A 17,882-nucleotide genomic window follows, 5' to 3' on the forward strand; every position below is an offset into this window, starting at 1 on the left:
TTTTTGCTGAACTGACTTTTGGCGCACAAAAATATAGGGAAGTGATCACTGAGATCTGACGTAAGTACACCCGCTTTGATTCTACATGCGGCAATATTAGTAAGGAACACATCAATTAATGAGGATGAACTTTCTGTCACTCTCGTCGGCATATCAATAGTGTTCCTAATACCAAGCGTGTTTAACAAAACAGAAAAGTTAGTTTGCAAAGAAGCATTCATCATATTTATGTTAATATCACCACCAAATATAATACTATAACGATTAATATCAACAAAGGAGAACAGCGTTTCTAAGTAGGCAAAGAAAGGCGCCATCTTTCCATGTGGAGGACGGTAACAAACTACCAACAAATTGTTGTGAACAAGAACAGATACAATTTCATAATCATCTGTAACGATGGAAAAATTTTCAAGCAGTTCATATTCGTACATTTTGTTTATCAAAATGCAAATTCCGCCACCCCTTCCAGAGGAGCGATTTAAGTAACAAGATTCATACCCAGCAAGTCTATAAACGTCGGTGCTGTCCGTTGACCATGTCTCAGTTAGCAATACACAATCTAGTGACTCATTTAGCTCATCAAGAAGTAATCCAGACCTAATTTTTTATATTTGATTGATCTTATGTTCAGATGAAATCATTTGAATGACTGCAAAAACGGTTTCCGTATGTGTTTCTGGAAGTCGTGTGGCAAAACGTCGGACGCCATATCCATGGGTCATCCGCCTTTAGGCAAGCTTCTCCAGGTCGCCAACGTTCGCTACCAATTCGGCATTCAGTCCATCAGCCTTTCGTACCAGAATTCGGCGATTGCTATGCCACACGTATTTCTATTTCTTAACTTTTGCCCAGTTCTTAGCTTCGAACAACAGTGCACGGGTTCTTTTCGTTAGGTTTTCTAGCACGAAGATATTTCCGTCTGCTTCTTGCAGTTTCTTTCTGTTTTGCCACCACGCGTCCCTGTCAGCTTGCCTTGCGAAACGACCAATTATGCCTGGGATCTTATCTTTTTTTGTTGGCAGACGGTGAACTGCCACTACATCATTCTCTGAGAGTGCAGGAAGTTTAATTTGGGCAGTCAGAGCATTTATCTAATCCAACAGGTTTTCTTTATCAGTTTCTTGGATGCCATGAAATTCTAGGTTGAGGCGGCGGCTCCTCCATTCAAGGTCATCAATGTCATCATTCAGTTGAGCGACATCATCATTCTGTGTTTCGACCTTTTCCACCCTCTTCCTCAGTTCTTTCACCTCGCGCTCCTTCCGTTCTGTGCGTGAAAGTAAATCTTACTGGTCGCTTAACAGCTGCAATGAGTCTTCGATACCGTCAATCGTTTCATTAAAAGAGGCAGCAGCTGGTCAAGCTTATCACTAATTGCCATCATCCAGATCCTCAGATCCACGCTATCATCACTGGCGAGTTTTGCATCCTGCGTAGCCGGCGTGCGTGCTTTCGAGCGCCTACAGAAGATGCAGCGCCAGGCTTTACGGTATTCATCTCCCTTTGTTTTGAGCGTAGCATCGGTAATTCCGGCGCATTTCCCAGTGTGGTATCTGTGACCACACTCACTGCAGTCAATAGTGCCATCTGACGAAGTGCAATCTACAGAACACACAGAGCACTGCAAATGTGGGGGCATTCTCACAAAACGTCACACCTTGGCAGCAGCAGCAGCGATTGAAATGATACCTAAAACATTGATATGTGGACCTGACTTCCACTAACCTGCAAGATCACAATGAAGATGTGGCTTGAGATGCTGCTCGTTCGTCGGTGCCGCTGCTGCCAATGCGATCGGTCAGTCCAGTCTCGCTGTATTTGTAGCCTTCCGTCGATGTCAGCGCTCGATGTTGGTCTTAGCGGCGTAGGAAGGCAGCTTCCAGGGTGATAGGCGTCGTTCTTGATCACCAGCGATGCGCATGTGCCTGAACAGTCAATGCAGCTCTGTATCTGCAAGATCACAATGAAGATGTGGTTTGAGATGCTGCTCGCTCGTCGGTGCCGCTGCTGCCAATCCTCAGGGCCAGGCGTCATGAGACGCTTGGCTTGTCCGTGCCTTCTCTTTCGCCCTGTCTTCTTTTGCACGCATTATCTCTTTTTAAGTAATGTGACGTACACCTTCGGCTGCGTGAGATTCTCGGTAGCTTCTTTTCGTCTTTTTTTCCTTTTCTTATTTCTTAGCCATTACCAATCCACAATCACTTTACCGATAACGATCGTCGATTACAATCCCAATTATTGATTACCTATGATCAATCCTTATCTAGCTTACAGAGCACGGCGTGCTACGCCACTTTTACACATACACACCATTTGTTCCAGTACACTGAAGCACCATAACACCCCTTTTCATTCCGTCGAATTTCTGACGCGTAATTTGCACATTAATATTTGTCTGGCTCCGCGGTGGCTCAATGGTTACGGCTCTCGGCTGCTGACCCGAAAGACGCGGGTTCGATCCCGGCCGCGGCGGCCGAATTTTGATGAAGGCGAAATTCTGGAGGCCCGTGTACTGTGCGATGTCTTTGCACGTTAAAGAACCCCAGGTGGTCGAAATTTCCCAAGCCCTTCACTACTGCGTCCCCCATAGCCTGAGTCGCTTTGGGACGTTAAGCACCCATACACGACACCAATATTTTTTTTTTCACTACTGTCAGACCAGAACACATCCCAAACACAGGTTACTAAGCCATACACCCGACCACGCGTTCAATGGGTGTCGCTCAAACACGTCTGAAGCAATTACCCTTCGTGGCCTACGGGAATAAAGAGCAAACAAAAACCTTCCTGGCATACGCGTTACTTGCCCACCTGGCGCAGTGGGGCTATTTTCTTTTTCTATTTATAGGAATTTGGGTTTTTTTCCGACGGGCGGAGCCGGGATTTCACCTGAACGAGCTCCTTACGCTGTCGCTTAATACCTGCGACTGTCCAATACTAGACCTTTCCCGGAACGCATCACAGCTCGCGTTTCTTGTTCAATGGCAAAAAGATAGCGCGCACCAAGGTGTCTAACAAGGAGAAGAAATTGGGCGGGGGAGCAATCGTCCCAAGGAAAACCGGTTGAGAAGCAAAAGTGGACTGTTTTGCCTGTGGATGATGTCCAGATTGGGCTAATTAGTGTATATTCATAATGATGGTTCAACAGCGCGAACACACCAAGTCCAAGAAAGAGAGAGGACACACACACCAGCGCTGAATTCAGCGCTGGTGTGTGCCCTGTCTCTTTCTTGGTCTATGTGTGTTTGCCTGCGGGCCGAACTTAGGCTAGCCCACGTGGGCCGGACTTGGGCTAGCCCATGTGGGCCGGAATTGGGCTAGCCCACGTTGGCCGGACTTGGGCTTGCCCATGTGGGCCGGACTTGGGCTAGCCCGTGTGGGTCCCCGCTGCACTGCCGCCTAAGCCCCCCTGGATGTCCCCTCTAAGAAGCCCATTACTACCCCTATGGGTCCCCCAAAGGACCGAGGAAAGCCCCCTGTATCGTATTTATGCATGCAGACTATAGGGGTCCCCTGCTGGTCCTATGTAGCAAGCCCACTGGGCTGCCCTTTTGGGTCCCGCGCGATGCCGAGTTGCAAATCCCGCACATATCCCACATCGGGCCCCCATGGGCTGCCCGTGTAGGGCCCACGAGGGCCCGTTATTCCGAGCCCCGTTTGTGCTTCTGGGGTCTATACACTTAACATAACATCATCTAACCTTGTGTTTGGCTCATGATAGCCATAGTTGGTTATGCGCCATAAAACCCCATATAACCCCTAAGCTTTCGTAAACAATAGACTTCTCTTTCCACGCCCGAGCTCGTCCAGACCCAGCGAAGTTTTTTTCCGCACTGGCTTGCTGAGAAGTTTCGAGAACAAGTGCAGGCGGGCCCTGGATCCACTGCGACGCGGAGGTTCCGCAACCAGCTTCCCAGCCCAGGCGCCGTGCCTTTGCCGGTGCTCGGGCAAACTTCGTGTCCTTCGTGCAAGCAGCAGCCCAGTCGGCCGCCCGTGACGTCATGGGAGGCCCGGGACCTGCTGCCGCTTCGGTGTTCCGTGCGCCGCCCCCAAAGGCGCACTGCTTCGTGTTCACAGCTACGTCCGACGCGACGGCTGACGACACCGTCGACGGCATCGAGTCGGTTGACGTCCCGAAAGGGCAAGAGAGCCTCCAGCACCATGGAGGCATGAAGCTCTGCGTCACCATGGCCTCGGCTGCGTTGGCGGAGAAGATACTCGAGGAAGGCGCCTTCAACCTGAACGGTACTTCCGTCCGAGTAGCCTGCGTGGGTCCCGCTTGACGGCTTTTCTTCTGCCGGTGTTAGTGGGAGACGCAGTGCTGGCGGCGGCACTGAGGTCTTGCGGCAAGATGCTGGACATCACCCATCCCGACCTCAAGGGCCGTCGTCACGTCGGCAACGGGACGCGCGTGGTCCGGATGGAAATGGAGCAGGCGCTACCGAACTTCCTGACCGTCCAGGGCCACCGCATCATGTTGGACTACCGCAGCGTCCGGAAGATGTGTTGCCGCTGCGGGCAGGACGACCACATCGGCGCGGCTTATCGAACGCCGCGGTGCGTTCGCTGCGAGGCGCTCGGCCACGACACGGCCGGATGCGGAGCGGCTTGCAGGCGCTTCGGTGGCAGCCACGCCACAGCGGACTGCCTGTGGAAAGACCTCGGGGAAAGACCCGAGCAAGGACAACGTAGCCACAGAATCGCGGATCCTACGACCAGCCACCCGAGGGTGGCCGAGTCCGCCCCCGCGACGGAGGTGCCCGTGAAGGAGCAGCTCGAGGGGACGCCTTCAAACGAGGTGGAGCCATTCCCTGCAGTTCTCGCCGAACCATTGCCGCCGCCTCCCGGCACAGAGAACAACGACACCGTGAGCAGCGACGACGAGTCGAGCGTGCCGTCGGACGACCCGGAGGAGGAGGTACCGGTCAAAGGCGCGCCGCTTGGTCCGACAGGCGACTTGATGTGCCGGCAGGTGTCAGGCCCGACAACTCCTCGAGGTGCGGTCGACGCGCGCTTCCCGTCACAAGCCAGCAACACCCTCCCGTCGGCGACCCTGGCGTCCGCATCGCCTTCAGATGCGAGCGTCGCCAAGACCACGCAGCAACCGGTGAGCGAGGCCGCAAGCGCCGACGACCCTGAAACAATGGACTTTACCAGACCCGACTACAAACGTGCCCACCCTCAATTATCGGAATACGAAGGGCCCATAATTAACGCAGTAGTAAAAAAGTGCCGCGCGCGTCAAGCGCCGCCCATGGCAGCGTTCTTTAGGTTGTATGTAATGCCGTCGGTGCTCTTGGCAGTCATGGCGGTTGTGCATCTCCTCTCCCTGAATGTTCGGGGATTTCCATCCGTAGACAGAGAGAGATAGATGATGCACTTTGCCAGTGCTAGGGTCGTCGACATACTGTTTTTTACAGGAATGCGATTTCTGTACATCGCTTCATGTGCTGTATTTCACCACCTCGTTTTCTGTTTTTGCTTATTGACTGATTCTCATATGTGTGGTGTTGGTATCATTTTTATAAACCCCTCCCTGCGCGTGGGTGCTCATTGCACTTTCGGGCTGGGCGGCGTCCGGCGTCGCTCCGTACGGCGTTGGCAGCATCGTGCAAGAGCTTCGTTCCAACTGATTTATGGGCCACACTCAAGAATCGTTGGCAGGCAACTCTGGTGGCGGCCGGTCAGGACCGAAGATTCCGGCTAACGCAGGCACTGAATGACACCCTCAAGCGCATCCGTATAATGCAGAGGGGAGCACCCATAACCTTTACTGTGAGCGATTATCTCAGCCTGTCTAAAGCACGCTACCACGTGTTACTCTGCCAGTCATCGCGGGCAGCTATTCGCGCACACCAGCTCGGGCGGCCTATAGCAGACGCGGCTGTGCTACAACACGTACGCGCAGGCGCGGCAGGGGAATTCGCTCCCGCTACTGTGCCTTTCGTGACACTCCCAGACGGCACCCAAAGCAAAACCACGTCCGATATGTGCGCCATCTTCACAAGCCACTTCTCGAACCTGTTCTCTACGGGCGGTTGGCTACATGTTTAAGAAGGCTATGACGGGTTTCTACAAAGGTTTTTTGTAAATTTGCCGCGAGTAGCATAAGAGCTGCATGAAAACCTTGGCGCACCAGCCACAAGCCAAGAGCTGCACGCCATCCTGCAAAGTATGAATTCAGGCTCGGCCCCCGAACCAGACGGCATTCCACGAAGTTTTTACGCAACGTTTTTTTACGTTGTCCAACGAGCACTGCTGAAGATGGTCAACGGCTTTCTCACGGATGGATTACGGCCAAATTCTTTCCGCGAATGCCGCATTATACTCATTCAAAAAGCGGGCGGTGACCCCTCCGAACCCCCAAGCATGGCGGTTCATAAGCCTCTTGAACGCAGACTACAAAATCATCGTATCTTTACTCAACAGAAGAGTGCGCACGGTTCTGCCTGACCTAATTCACCAGGCTCAAACCAGCAGCGTGCCTGACCGCTCTGTGTTTGCAGCATTGACGCTCACAAGAGACCTGTTCAGATTTGCCATCAGGACGGGCTTCACCGGGTGTTTTGTTTCGCTCGATCAGGCGAAAGCATTCGCCAGGACACTAGCTTGGGCATGTTGGTTATTCATTTGTGACGGAACAGCGCAAAAAACCGGGGTGGTGCAATACCGTATATTAACAACGTTTCCCATCGCCTGAAAACCATTGGTCGAAAAGCTGGCGTGAATGTTGTGATGACGGCTCCTAATAAACTCAAAAGTCTGTGCAGAGGAGTCAATTCCGACCCGACCAAAAAGAAGCAGGGATGCACGGTAAAGCATGGAACCCCCTTTGTGGAGTGTACTGAATGCCTTGTTTATTCTTTGCCAGTGACATGTGGTAAACAATACATAGGGCAGACTGGCAGGTGCATGAACGAAAGGCTACTAGAACACAAAGCTAATTTCGAGCAAGCTTACAGGAACCTGGGAATTCATTGGAGAGATTGCTCTTCAACAAGTTGTGCACCTGATTTCCAGAAATGTAGAGCTTTCGCTAATCACAGAGACCAGTTAGTCGATGAAGTAATCGAGGCAGCTTCGATAGCAAGTCTGCGCGACGATTGTGTCAGCACGCCGTCTGTTGCTTTGACAAAGAAAGAATTTGACATGTTAAAAATGTGATTATAAATCTGTGATTATTTGTCGTATGTTGTAATTTTTTGTACGCTTGAACGATATGGCTGTGACGCATATGTTTTTGAGGGGGTGAAGAAGGTATAAGAAGCAGTGTTTCTTCGAAATAAAAATCAGTTGTAAGTCAGCGCTCTCCTCTTGTCCCGGTGTTTTGCGCTGTTCCGTCACAAAAGAAAGCATTCGACCAGGTGAACACTCGTATCTGTCAGGGTCCTCGAAGCCTTCGGATTCCCACCACAAATTGTCGAGAGGTTGCGGTTACTTTACTCAGAGCCGAACGCTAGTCTCTCCGTAAACGGCCACCAGAGCGCTCTCTTCTCTGTCACCTGGGCCATAAGGCAGGGATGCCCTATCTCCCCAACGCTCTTTGTCTTATGCCTGGATCCACTCATCCGGCGTATTATCGACAGCACATCCATACGCGGCTTCCCTGTGCCTGGCCAGGGCCAAATCAAAGTTTCGGCCTCCGCCGACGGCGTGTCCCTTTTTCGCAAGGACGATATGCCGCTTTTTCGCGGCTGTCTCACAAGTCCCTGTTTCACAAGTCCCTGTTTCACAAGTCCCTGTTTCACAAGTCCCTGTTTCACAAGTCCCTGTTTCACAAGTCCCTAATGAACAGGGTTTTTCCCCTGGCGCTAAGGTTTCGTACCTTCATACCGAAACCTTGCGGGAGAGGTGGAGTGGGTGCAGGGAGTGCCCTGGAAGTAGTATTCCTCGCCAGCGGAGAAGTAGCCCGCGAAGCCTGGACTAACCTCCGCACGAATGCTGAGAAACGCCTCTCGGTGGCGTCAACTTTCCGCCTTTCACTGGCAGAGCGCAGCTATATTGTGAAGTCCACAGTCCTAGCCGCATGTTTTTTTGTCGCCCGCGTCGCAAACCCACCGCGCACGTTTGCTCGTAGGCTAACCTCGGCCTGTGGCTGCTTCGTTTGGGGGGGGGGGGGGGGGGCAAGACCGGACTTGTGTCGCGGTTGTTCATTCGCCTTCCGTTGTACATGGATGGGTTCAGTATACCTTGCACCCGCCCCATGTGTGCATCCGCTCGCCTTGCGAGGAGTACGCGCTCTTGTGCGCAACCCAGACTATCCCGGGAGAACACTCCTCGCATACTTCCTGGGTACAGCGCGTAAAGCGTTTTTTTTCACAACACCTGGTTGGCACTACAGCCGAGCAGCCGCCGGCATTTTTCGTTAACGTGCGTCGCACACTGGCGTCGTTGACTGCCAGCGTGCCCGATCGGGATGAACCCGATAGGAAAAAGCATCAGAAGCCGTTTGTAAGGTGTTCCACTGGAGTGGTTTATTCCATTCCCCTGTCTTGTGGAAAGTTTTATGTAGGCCAAACTGGACGTTGTGTCAAGGACCATCTAATTTAGAAAATAAAAGCGATAAATACAAGCATCTTGTTGCACATGTAAGTGTGGAGCATGCGTGGCCCGGTTTGAGGAGACAAAGGTTCTTGGCAAAAGTAAAGACAGGACAGCACGGATAAGCCTAGAAGCCTACCACATACAGAAACTTGGCAGCGAGTGCATCAGCGAACCTCCTTTATCTCTATTCCAGGCTGAGATTGACTATTTTAATGCAGCTACTCGTTGATTAGATGGAAGATAAACCGAAGTGTGATGCCCTTGTCTACCGCGCATGCGCTCGCGATTTGATGGCTCTGAATCAACCCTTGTTTTTATTTTCTGTCATTTTTTTTCTCTCACGATCCTTCGGCCTATGAAAGGTGTGGCTTTCACCGAATAAATTCAGTTGACCGTTAGCGCTTGTGTGTGTGTTTCCTCTCTTTTTTGTCCGTGTCCTTGTTTGCGCTATAATATTTCTAATTCAATATGAACTACCAACTCGGCCAACAGGAAGTTTTAATGATGAAACCCCGACCTCCAGGATGTGTGAGGCACTAACGGTCGCTCAGCTGCCCCGCGAACAACTCCAGAAAACGAGACGGGCGCGCTGGCGCCAACTGGCCTCAGCTGCGCTTCCTGCCGATATCAGGGACTTCGGCTGGTTGCGAGGCTTGCGGGTCCTGCCCCCAGAAGACCGCCTTGCGGCATGAGGCGTGGCGCCCTCCGCCCGATGCCGGCAATGCGGTCTCTTAGAAATTTGCGGCACGCAGTGTTCGACTGTGTAGTGGCGCGCACCTTTTGGATACCAGTGTCACGGGTGTTTGTAACCCGCCTGGAAGCGCGCACTAGTACGCCCGAAGTATTTGCAAATATGCTCTTGTGTGTCGGCATGTTCGTTTTGTGGAGGAAGCGTATAGTGGCTTCCTTAAATGGCCGTCCGCAAAGTGCGACGTTTCCAATGCTGCAGCGCCTCCGCACGCGCCTCTTTGAGAAAGCAGGCTTGGACGCACTGTCAATGAGAGAGGCTGAGTTTTTGCGGTGATGGTCTACATAGCTCATTGTCCTGCGCGGCGGTCGAGGGTCAGGCTCATTACTGCCCTACTGACGTGCTCAGTGCTGCGGCACTGCACATGTGATTGAATGTTCAGACTATTGAGTTCAGCCATTTTGTTTTGTATTTTATTGTGTACATCGAACAAAATAAACTTCTCTTTCCACGCCGCTGCTGTGATGTTTAGTTGTTTGCAGGTGCAAGTGAGCAAAAATAAACAGTTTCGTTTAGAATCCAATCTCGCTGTTCTCTGATTCGCCGGAGTGCAGACGCTACTACGTGACAATATAGGCCTTTCATGTCATCAGAGAAGCTTAAGAATGCAAAGCTTTTATATTACGGAAAGAATAGAGTTGTGGCCATTGAATTTCTCACTAAAATTTGTTCTTCGCCTAAAGGCAAGGTAAGTTTTGATTGCAGCATCATCATTATCATAATCAGCCTGGCTACGCCCCCTGCAGGGCAAAGCCCTCTCCCATGAGTCTCCAATTAACCGTGTCCTTTGCCAGCTGCGGCTACTGCAGCCGCGCAAACTTCTTCTCGTCCGCCCACCTAACTTTCTGCTACTCCCTGCTGCGCTTGTCTTCTCTTGGGATCCACCCCGTTACCCTTAAGGACCGGCAGTTATCTTGCCTTCGCATTACATGCGCTTTACATATCAATTTGTTGCTCTTGATTTCGACTAGCATATAGTTAACCCACGTGTGTTCCCTCACCCACTCCACCCGTTTCCGGTCTCTTAACGTTAAACCTATTGTTTTTACTTCCATAGCTCGCTGCGTAGTCCTTAAGTGAACTGCTTTCGTTAGCCTTCACGTTTCTGCCCCACAGGTAAGATGCAGCTGTTGTATGCTTTTCTCTTGAGGGATATTGGCAAACTGCCATTCATGATCTGAGAGAACCTGCCATATGCACTCCACCCCGTTCTTATTCTTCTTATTATTACCCTCTCATGATCCGGACCAACAGCCACTACCTGTCCTAAGTAGACTTATTCTCTTACTACTTCCAGCACCTATCTGCCAATAATCAACTGCTGCTGCCTTTCGAGACTGTTGAAAATATTTTTGTTTTGCTGCATGTTAATTTTAAGACATATCGCTCTGCTCTGCCTGCATAACTTATTCATAATGCTTGGCTGTTCATCTCCAGGGTGCCTTAGGAAGGCAATGTCATCAGCGAATCGTAAGTTACGTATTCTTCATCATCTCTTATCCCAAACAGTTCCCAATCCAGGCCTCGGAATACCTCCCGTAAGCAGGCGGTGTACAACACTGGCGAGATCGTGTTGGAATTGGAATTATTGGAATTTTATTGCTGACTTTATGAAGGACTATTGTACCTTTCAGTACTTTCACATACGACTCTTGTACAGGTGCCGTCCAAAGTAAATGGAAGGGAATGTTCACGAAAACATTTAATAATTGGCCCCCAATTCATGCATCCTTGAATACATATTATTACGGGGGGTTAGCCCAGCAGCGGACGGGACAGTCCGCAGTCGGAAGGTACGCCAAGCCTAGTCAGCACAAACTGCCACGTCCTCGTCGTCGTCAACTGCCGAGCGGCCAAACAACGTCGTCTTCGTATCGCGACTATGCACCGTAACACTACCCTCCTCCCTCCTCCGCCGGGCAGAAGCAGGCACAGTCCCTGGGCGTCCTAAGGTGGTGGGTTTGAATGGTAGGGTTTAAGACGGGCGACGTGCACGAGCTGTGTCGAGGGGGCCGCGCAAGGAGTGTGGTGGTGCAGGGGCGTGATTTCGTAGGTCACATTGCTCAGTTGGCTCAAGACGTGGTAAGAACTCGCGTAACGAGGCAGCAGCTTCTCACACAGGCCCACACGACGCGCAGGGAGCCAGAAGAGTATGAGGGAATCGGGAGGGTAATGGGCGTCACTGTGATGAAGGTCGTACCATCGTTTTTGAGCGAGTTGTGAAGCGTCGAGGCGATCTCGAGCGATTTCCCGCGCGGCGTCAGCTCGGGCAATGGCGTCACAAGCGTAACTGCTGGTAAAAGGGTCGTGAGGCAGGAGGCTGCCGAAGGGTAGCAACGGTTCGCGGCCAAAGAGCAGGTAGAAGGGGGAGTAGCCGGTGGTATCATGGCGTGTGGAATTGTAGGCGAAAATCACGAAAGGTAAACTGACGTCCCAGTCACGATGGTGGTCTGAGACATACATAGACAGCATCAACATCATCATTTATGGAACCCTTAAAGATCCCGTCTGGGACATTACATAAAGGGGGGGGGGGGGGGGTGACACAGTGGTGTGAAAGGGTCATACAAAGGCATGTAAACATAAAAAAGAATAACAAAAATAGCAAGAATAACAAGTTTGACCTGAAATTAACGTCAGGTAATTCAAATAGTACAGAATATATAAGGCAAAGCAGTAGTATATAAAATTAAACATTCAAATGTACGGAAATTAAATAAGTGGGAAAACACTTGTGGGGGGGGGGGGGTGTCGAAATGACACAAGCAGTTCAAATTGCAGGCAGAGCATCGCGAGGGAAGTAGCTATATTTGGTTCAAGTGGTCTGTTATTAGCTGTCTAAATCTGGTGGGATTAGTTTCGATGACAACGATTTCAGGAAGGTTGTTCCATTCTTCTATGGCGATGGGAAGGAAAGATTTGTTGAAAGCGTTGGATGAACCGTGCAACTGCTGAATGCTGAGGGAGTGAATAATCGGCGAGATAAGCGTAAGGGAGCAGATAACAAAGTTCGGCGTACTGCAGGGAAGTTAAAGCATAGTTTGTGTAAAAGACAAAGAATTGATACTTTTCTGCGGAGTGCTAATAGTTCAAGGCCGAGAGACTATTTTAGGTTGGTAACGCTGTGTCGAGACAAATACTGCGACGTTATGAAGCGCGCTGCCCGATTCTGGATAGCTTCGAGCAGTTGTATTAAGTAGGCCTGGTGAGGGTTACATATTGCTTAGGCATATTCCATTTTAGCGCGAATGAATGTTTCGTATGCTTGTTGTCTTATTGATGGAGGGGACATTGATAGTGATCTTCGGATAAAGCCAAGTGCTCTGGAAGTGCTTGCGCAAAGTTTGATAATGTGGTCTGACCATGTTATTTGTTCGTTATTTCGACGCCAAGGTACCTGTATGAATTCGTTGCTGACAGCGCCACAGAGTTCAGGGGGTACTGGAAATTATTAATGTGTAGCGAACCACGACGGCTGCGCCTGATACCGCCTAGGCCGATCGCTGCCAGAGCGCCGACGACGACGAAGCGTCGCTAAAAGACGAAGTGCCGCCGCGCTGCACGAGATCGCTTGGGTTGGACTGGCCGTCTTCTGCGCTGCCCGCCGGTCTGCTCGCCGTTTTGTGTCGCCTGCCGTGAACACCACGCCCTGTACCGTTTGTGCAGAAACCCCCTTTCAAATTGAACGTTTGCGTGATATGTGCATTTCGAAATATTAAGCTGCATGAGCCAGTCGGAGCACCATTTCTGTATTTTATTTAGGTCGTTCTGTAATAATTCCTGGTCAGTGTTATCAGATATGCCGCGATAAATGACGCAATCATCCACAAAAAGTAGTTGCAGATGCGTGATTAGCGATGACGGTTAGCATGTCCGTCAGAATGCAGTTAAGACGCTCTTTAAGGCCGTTGGTCTGAGGATGGTAGGCCATCGTGAACTTGTGGCGGGTGGAGCATGAGCGCAGAAGGTCGTGGACCACTTTAGAAAGAAAACAGGGGCCGCGATCCGTAAGCAGTTGAGAAGGAGTGCCATGAAGCAGGACGACATCATGGAGAAGAAAGTCGGCGACATCGGAGGCACAGCTGGTAGGGATAGCGCGCGTAATAGAGTACCAGGTAGTGTAATCGGTCGCAACGACAATCCACTTGCTCGGGGAAGTTGATGTGGGGAAAAGACCAAGCAGCTCGAGACCAACACGGAAAAATGGGCCAGTCGGGATGTCGATGGGCTGAAGCAGGCCACTGGGTGGAAGTGGGGGCGTTTTCCGGCGCTGACATTGTTTGTTTGTTTGTTTGTTTGTTTATTGATACTGTTAACCCTATTGAAGGGTCATTACAGGAGTGGTAGGAAAAAAAGACAGCAATAATACCAAGAAATCTGTCATCAAGCGCATTGTACACAACATACCCCCAACATAGCAGCAACATACCCCCGGACAGAGCGGTAAAGGCCAGGCCAGAAGAACCGCCTGCGCACGCTGTCGCACGTGCGTGCAGTAGGAGCATCAGTAGGAGCATCATGCCGTGCAGTAGGAGCATCATGAAGTTGGGCAAGTACTGTGGAGCGGAGATGGGTCGGGACGACGAGCATAACCCGCCTGTGTCGTCTTCTTTCTCTGTCTCGTGTCCGCTGCGGTGTTTAAGCTCCTTCATGAGGTAGACGCCACCTCGGTGCATATTGCGTCGGTACAGTGCATCGTGATCCAGCACGAACTGGCGCAGAGCAGCATAGGAAGGGTCGCTGCGGAGGCGGTCGACTGTGAGGCGTAGAGATGTATCACGGCGCTTCTCATCACCAATGTATAAAAAGTCCGATACGGACAGAACACAATCGTCGTTATCACGGGTGTGGGATTCAGGAGGGCCGACAGGATGGCGGGACAGACACAGTCAGCGTCTTGGTGCAGCTGGCCGGACTTGTAGACAACAGTAAATGTGTATTCTTGCAAACGCAAGGCCCAATGACCCAGACTGCCTGTAGGGTCTTTAAGAGAGGACAGCCAACACAAAGCTTGGTGGTCCGTAACTACACAGAAGGGCTTTCCAAACAAATAAGGGCGGAATTATGTTAACGCCCAAACAAGAGAAAGGCACTCCCGCTTCGTAATGGAGTAGTTACGTTCGGAAGGAGAGAGCTGGCGGCTGGCGTAGGCAATCACACGAAAGATCTCGTGTTGGCGCTGCACAAGGATGGCGCCAATACCATGGCCACTGGCGTCTGTGCGAAGTTCCATAGGCGCAGATGGGTCGAAATGGGCCAACACAGGTGGAGCCGTGAGGGCCGCAACAAGTGCCGTGAAGGAGCGAGCTTGGTCAAGGCCCCAGGAGAAAGGGACATCCTTCTTCAGGAGGGTGGTAAGGGGACGGGCCGTGTCGGCGAAGTTCGGGATAAACCGGCGAAAATACGAGCAGAGCCCGAGGAAACTTCCTACATCGCTCTAGGACCGGGGAATGGGGAACTCACGAACGGCACGAACTTTGTCAGGGTCGGACTTTACACCAGAAGCATCAACCAAGTGGCCGAGGACCTTAATTAGGCGCTGGCCAAAGCTGCACTTCATGGAGTTCAGTTGGAGACCAGCGCGACGGAAGACAGCAAGGGTAGTAGCAAGACGGCGTAGGTGAATTTCGTACGTGGAAGAGAAAACGACAACGTCATCTAGGTAGCACAAGCACGTTGTACATTTGAAGCTACGCAGAAGCGAGTCCATCATGCGCTCGAAGGTGGCAGGAGCGTTGCAGAGCCCAAAAGGCACAACTTTGAATTGGTAGAGGCCGTCGGGGGTGACAAAGGCAGTCTGCTCACGATCCCGTTCGTCGACAGCGATTTGCCAGTAGCCTGAACGGAGATCAATAGAAGAAAAGTAGCGGGCACCATGTAGACAGTCGAGGGTGTCATCTATTCTCGGAAGAGTATAGACGTCTTTCTTTGTTACTTGATTAAGCTGCCGTCTTTCTTTTCGACCAACACCACAGGGGATGCCCAATCTCTGCCCGAAGGCTCGACAATATTGTTCACCAGCCTCTTGTCCACCTCTGTTTGGATGGCATATCGCTCAGGAATAGAGACACAATAGGGTCTTTGTGTATAGGGCTGGCATCGCCCGTATTGATGCGATGGGTCACGACAGAAGTTTGGCCAAGAGGAGGATTCCCGAAATCGAAGACATCACTGTAGGAAGCTAAAAGGGCGCAGAGGGCGTTGGCGTGGTCAGGTGGCCATTCTTTCGTTTGGCGTACGACATTCTTTCAAGACGATGTACCAACTAACCCGTCAAAAAGTTCTACCTCAGGTGGCAAATCCGCCGCGATCATTGCAGAAGCAGCGTCCGGGCGTGAAGCGGCCGAGCGGGGAAGGGCATGGAGACCAGCGTTAGGCTCAGCTTTTAGAGCAGACACTTTACATTCAGCCAAAGGAACCAGTTCAGCGAGTGCGATGCACTTGGGGACAGAGACCGAAGTTCAGAATCGGAAGGTAGGTGCGGTTGCCAGTGACGGTCAGGACTGTGCGTGGAAGAATGGCGTTACGCTGGTGGACAACGTCCTTGATTGGGTACGTGACGTAGACACCATCAGGAACGGCGGGAAACGGGGACATAGGCACATAAATGCAGCGTCGCGCGGCAGGCTAGTAAATTCAGCGGCACGTAAGCAAGACGGCTTGTTATCGGCGCTTTCGGAGCAGAGCGGCAAGTCCAAACGGAGAAGGCCAGTGGCGCAATCAGTACCGCGTGCGTCGTGAAAAAGCCGATGCACGAGATGCACGGTAGTTTCGACCATCAGGCTAGCAGGCTTTTGGCCTTAGGCTTCCCTTGCTCGGTCCTTACGGCAGTAGCCAGAACCCTCCTAAAGAAATTTCCTGCCCGACGAAACGTGGCTGCAACTGAACGCGCAAAGCCCAAACCTGAGGTGATGCCTTATATTCATAAGGTGTCACATAATGTCAAAAAAATGGCCAGCAGGCACAAAGTGCCTGTTGTATTGTCCGCGCCATATAAGTTGGCGAAGCTGTGCCCCCGCATCTGCGTTGACAGTGAGCGCGGTTGCAAAAAGCAACATGAAAGATCCTTTGTCAGATGTGCTTTAGGAGTGGTGTACAAGATCTCCATGTCCTGTGGAAAGTGCTATATTGGGCAGACAGGGCGTTGCCTCAATGACCGTTTAAGGGAGCATGCTCAAAATTTGTTACATCAAGATAAGCTTGGGAATATAGTTTCGCACGTAATGGGGTGCAGCTGCGCGCCACGGTTTAAAGAAGCAATAGTTTTAGCCAGGAGTTTGGTTTATTGGTTTATTCTGGTTTAACGTCCCAAAGCAACTCAGGCTATGAGGGACGCCGTAATGAAGGGCTCCGGAAATTTCGACCACCTGGGGTTTTTAACGTGCACTGACATCGCACAGCGCACGGGTCTCTAGAATTTCGCCTTCATCGAAATTTGGCCGCCGCGGCCGGGATGGAACCCGCGTCTTTCGGGCCAGCAGGCGAGCGCCGTAACCACTTAGCCACCGCGGCGGGGCTTTAGGCAAGAGTAAAAGCACAAAAGCCAGAGTTTTTTGGAGGCCTTTCATATTGTCGCTCAAACGCATGGGCGCTGAGGAACAATGAAGAAGTGCGCACGCAGGAAGAAAAGGAGGAAGTTCGGTATCTTGCCGCTGACGCACCAGGCACGGGTCGACCTGCCTTTGTAAATAACCTTTGTAAATATAACCTGTACCAGTGTGGTGGAGGTGCGGGGTACTGCTGTGGCCTGTCTTCCAGCGTGTCGTAGTCGAGGTGGAACTCCTTGGCGACCTTCCGCCAGTTGACTGGGTCGAAGAAGAAGACGTCGACGTCTTCTCCGTCGGCCCGCCCGCGTGATCCGGACTCGCTCGTCTTTGTGGAAGCGCCAGTCCCGATTCTACAGCTCTGCGGCGCCGAGGAGCTGTAAGAGGTCGCCCCCAAGCATGTAGAAGATGAAAAAGAGCAGGTCCTCGCCATAGCGGTTCAACTTAATTCCCGCCAGCTTGTCCCGGATGCTCTGGTTGATGATGTACTCGGAGGGAACAGGGTAGTCGATGTCTTTTGGCCTGCAAGGCTGCTCCGCCCAGAGACCTCCAAACACGGGGTTTAAATATTCGGGAGAGTTGAGGTTGAGACCCAACGTTGTGAGGTCGCTGCCTAATGCCAGAGCGACAAGATCGGGATCCGTCTCCGCGGCGCGGATGAACGTCAACAGCCCCACTATGCCGTACTGGTCCGGGACCATGCCTGCTGGGATGTTTGTCACCGTTCCCCTGCATAATAAGCACCTGTAACAATATCCATAAAAAGGCTAGCCAGTGCATCAGCGACCCTTGCATAAGCTTGCGCTCGGCTGAACGTGTATTTTTGGACAATGTCATGTAAGGTCATGTAACGTCCTGGCCCGTTTCTTTTTCGTCTGTCGATTCTCAAACTGTCTCGTTCATATCCCTCTCCAGATCTTTTCGTGCTGTCGTTTTCATGTTCAGAGTTACCTACCTCATCTTGTTACCCGCGCTTTCTTCAGTGACGTAATGTGAGTTTAGATAAGTGTGAACCATGTAAAACTCTTAAAGTAGCCTGGAGC

At 51.5% G+C, this 17,882-nt stretch overlaps 1 protein-coding gene and 1 pseudogene across 1 annotated transcript; both read right to left on the minus strand.

Annotated features, from left to right (window-relative positions):
- Window positions 1-731: 731 nt before the first annotated feature.
- LOC149325725 (uncharacterized) lies at window positions 732-1,642 on the minus strand (annotated as a pseudogene).
- A 15,550-nt stretch (window positions 1,643-17,192) lies between these two features.
- LOC149325726 (CCR4-NOT transcription complex subunit 2-like) lies at window positions 17,193-17,540 on the minus strand. The gene has a single exon (XM_089564373.1). The coding sequence runs from the start codon at window positions 17,538-17,540 to the stop codon at window positions 17,193-17,195; it is 348 nt and encodes a 115-aa protein (XP_089420499.1).
- Window positions 17,541-17,882: the final 342 nt, after the last annotated feature.

This window comes from Amblyomma mixtum, chromosome 10 (assembly GCF_055824585.1).
Source record: "Amblyomma mixtum isolate Tamu chromosome 10, ASM5582458v1, whole genome shotgun sequence".
NCBI classification, from domain to species: domain Eukaryota; kingdom Metazoa; phylum Arthropoda; class Arachnida; order Ixodida; family Ixodidae; genus Amblyomma; species Amblyomma mixtum.

Excerpts from the sequence above, each read along its gene's own strand:
- LOC149325726 (XM_089564373.1), bottom strand. The coding sequence starts at position 17,540 with ATGGTCCCGGACCAGTACGGCATAGTGGGGCTGTTGACGTTCATCCGC.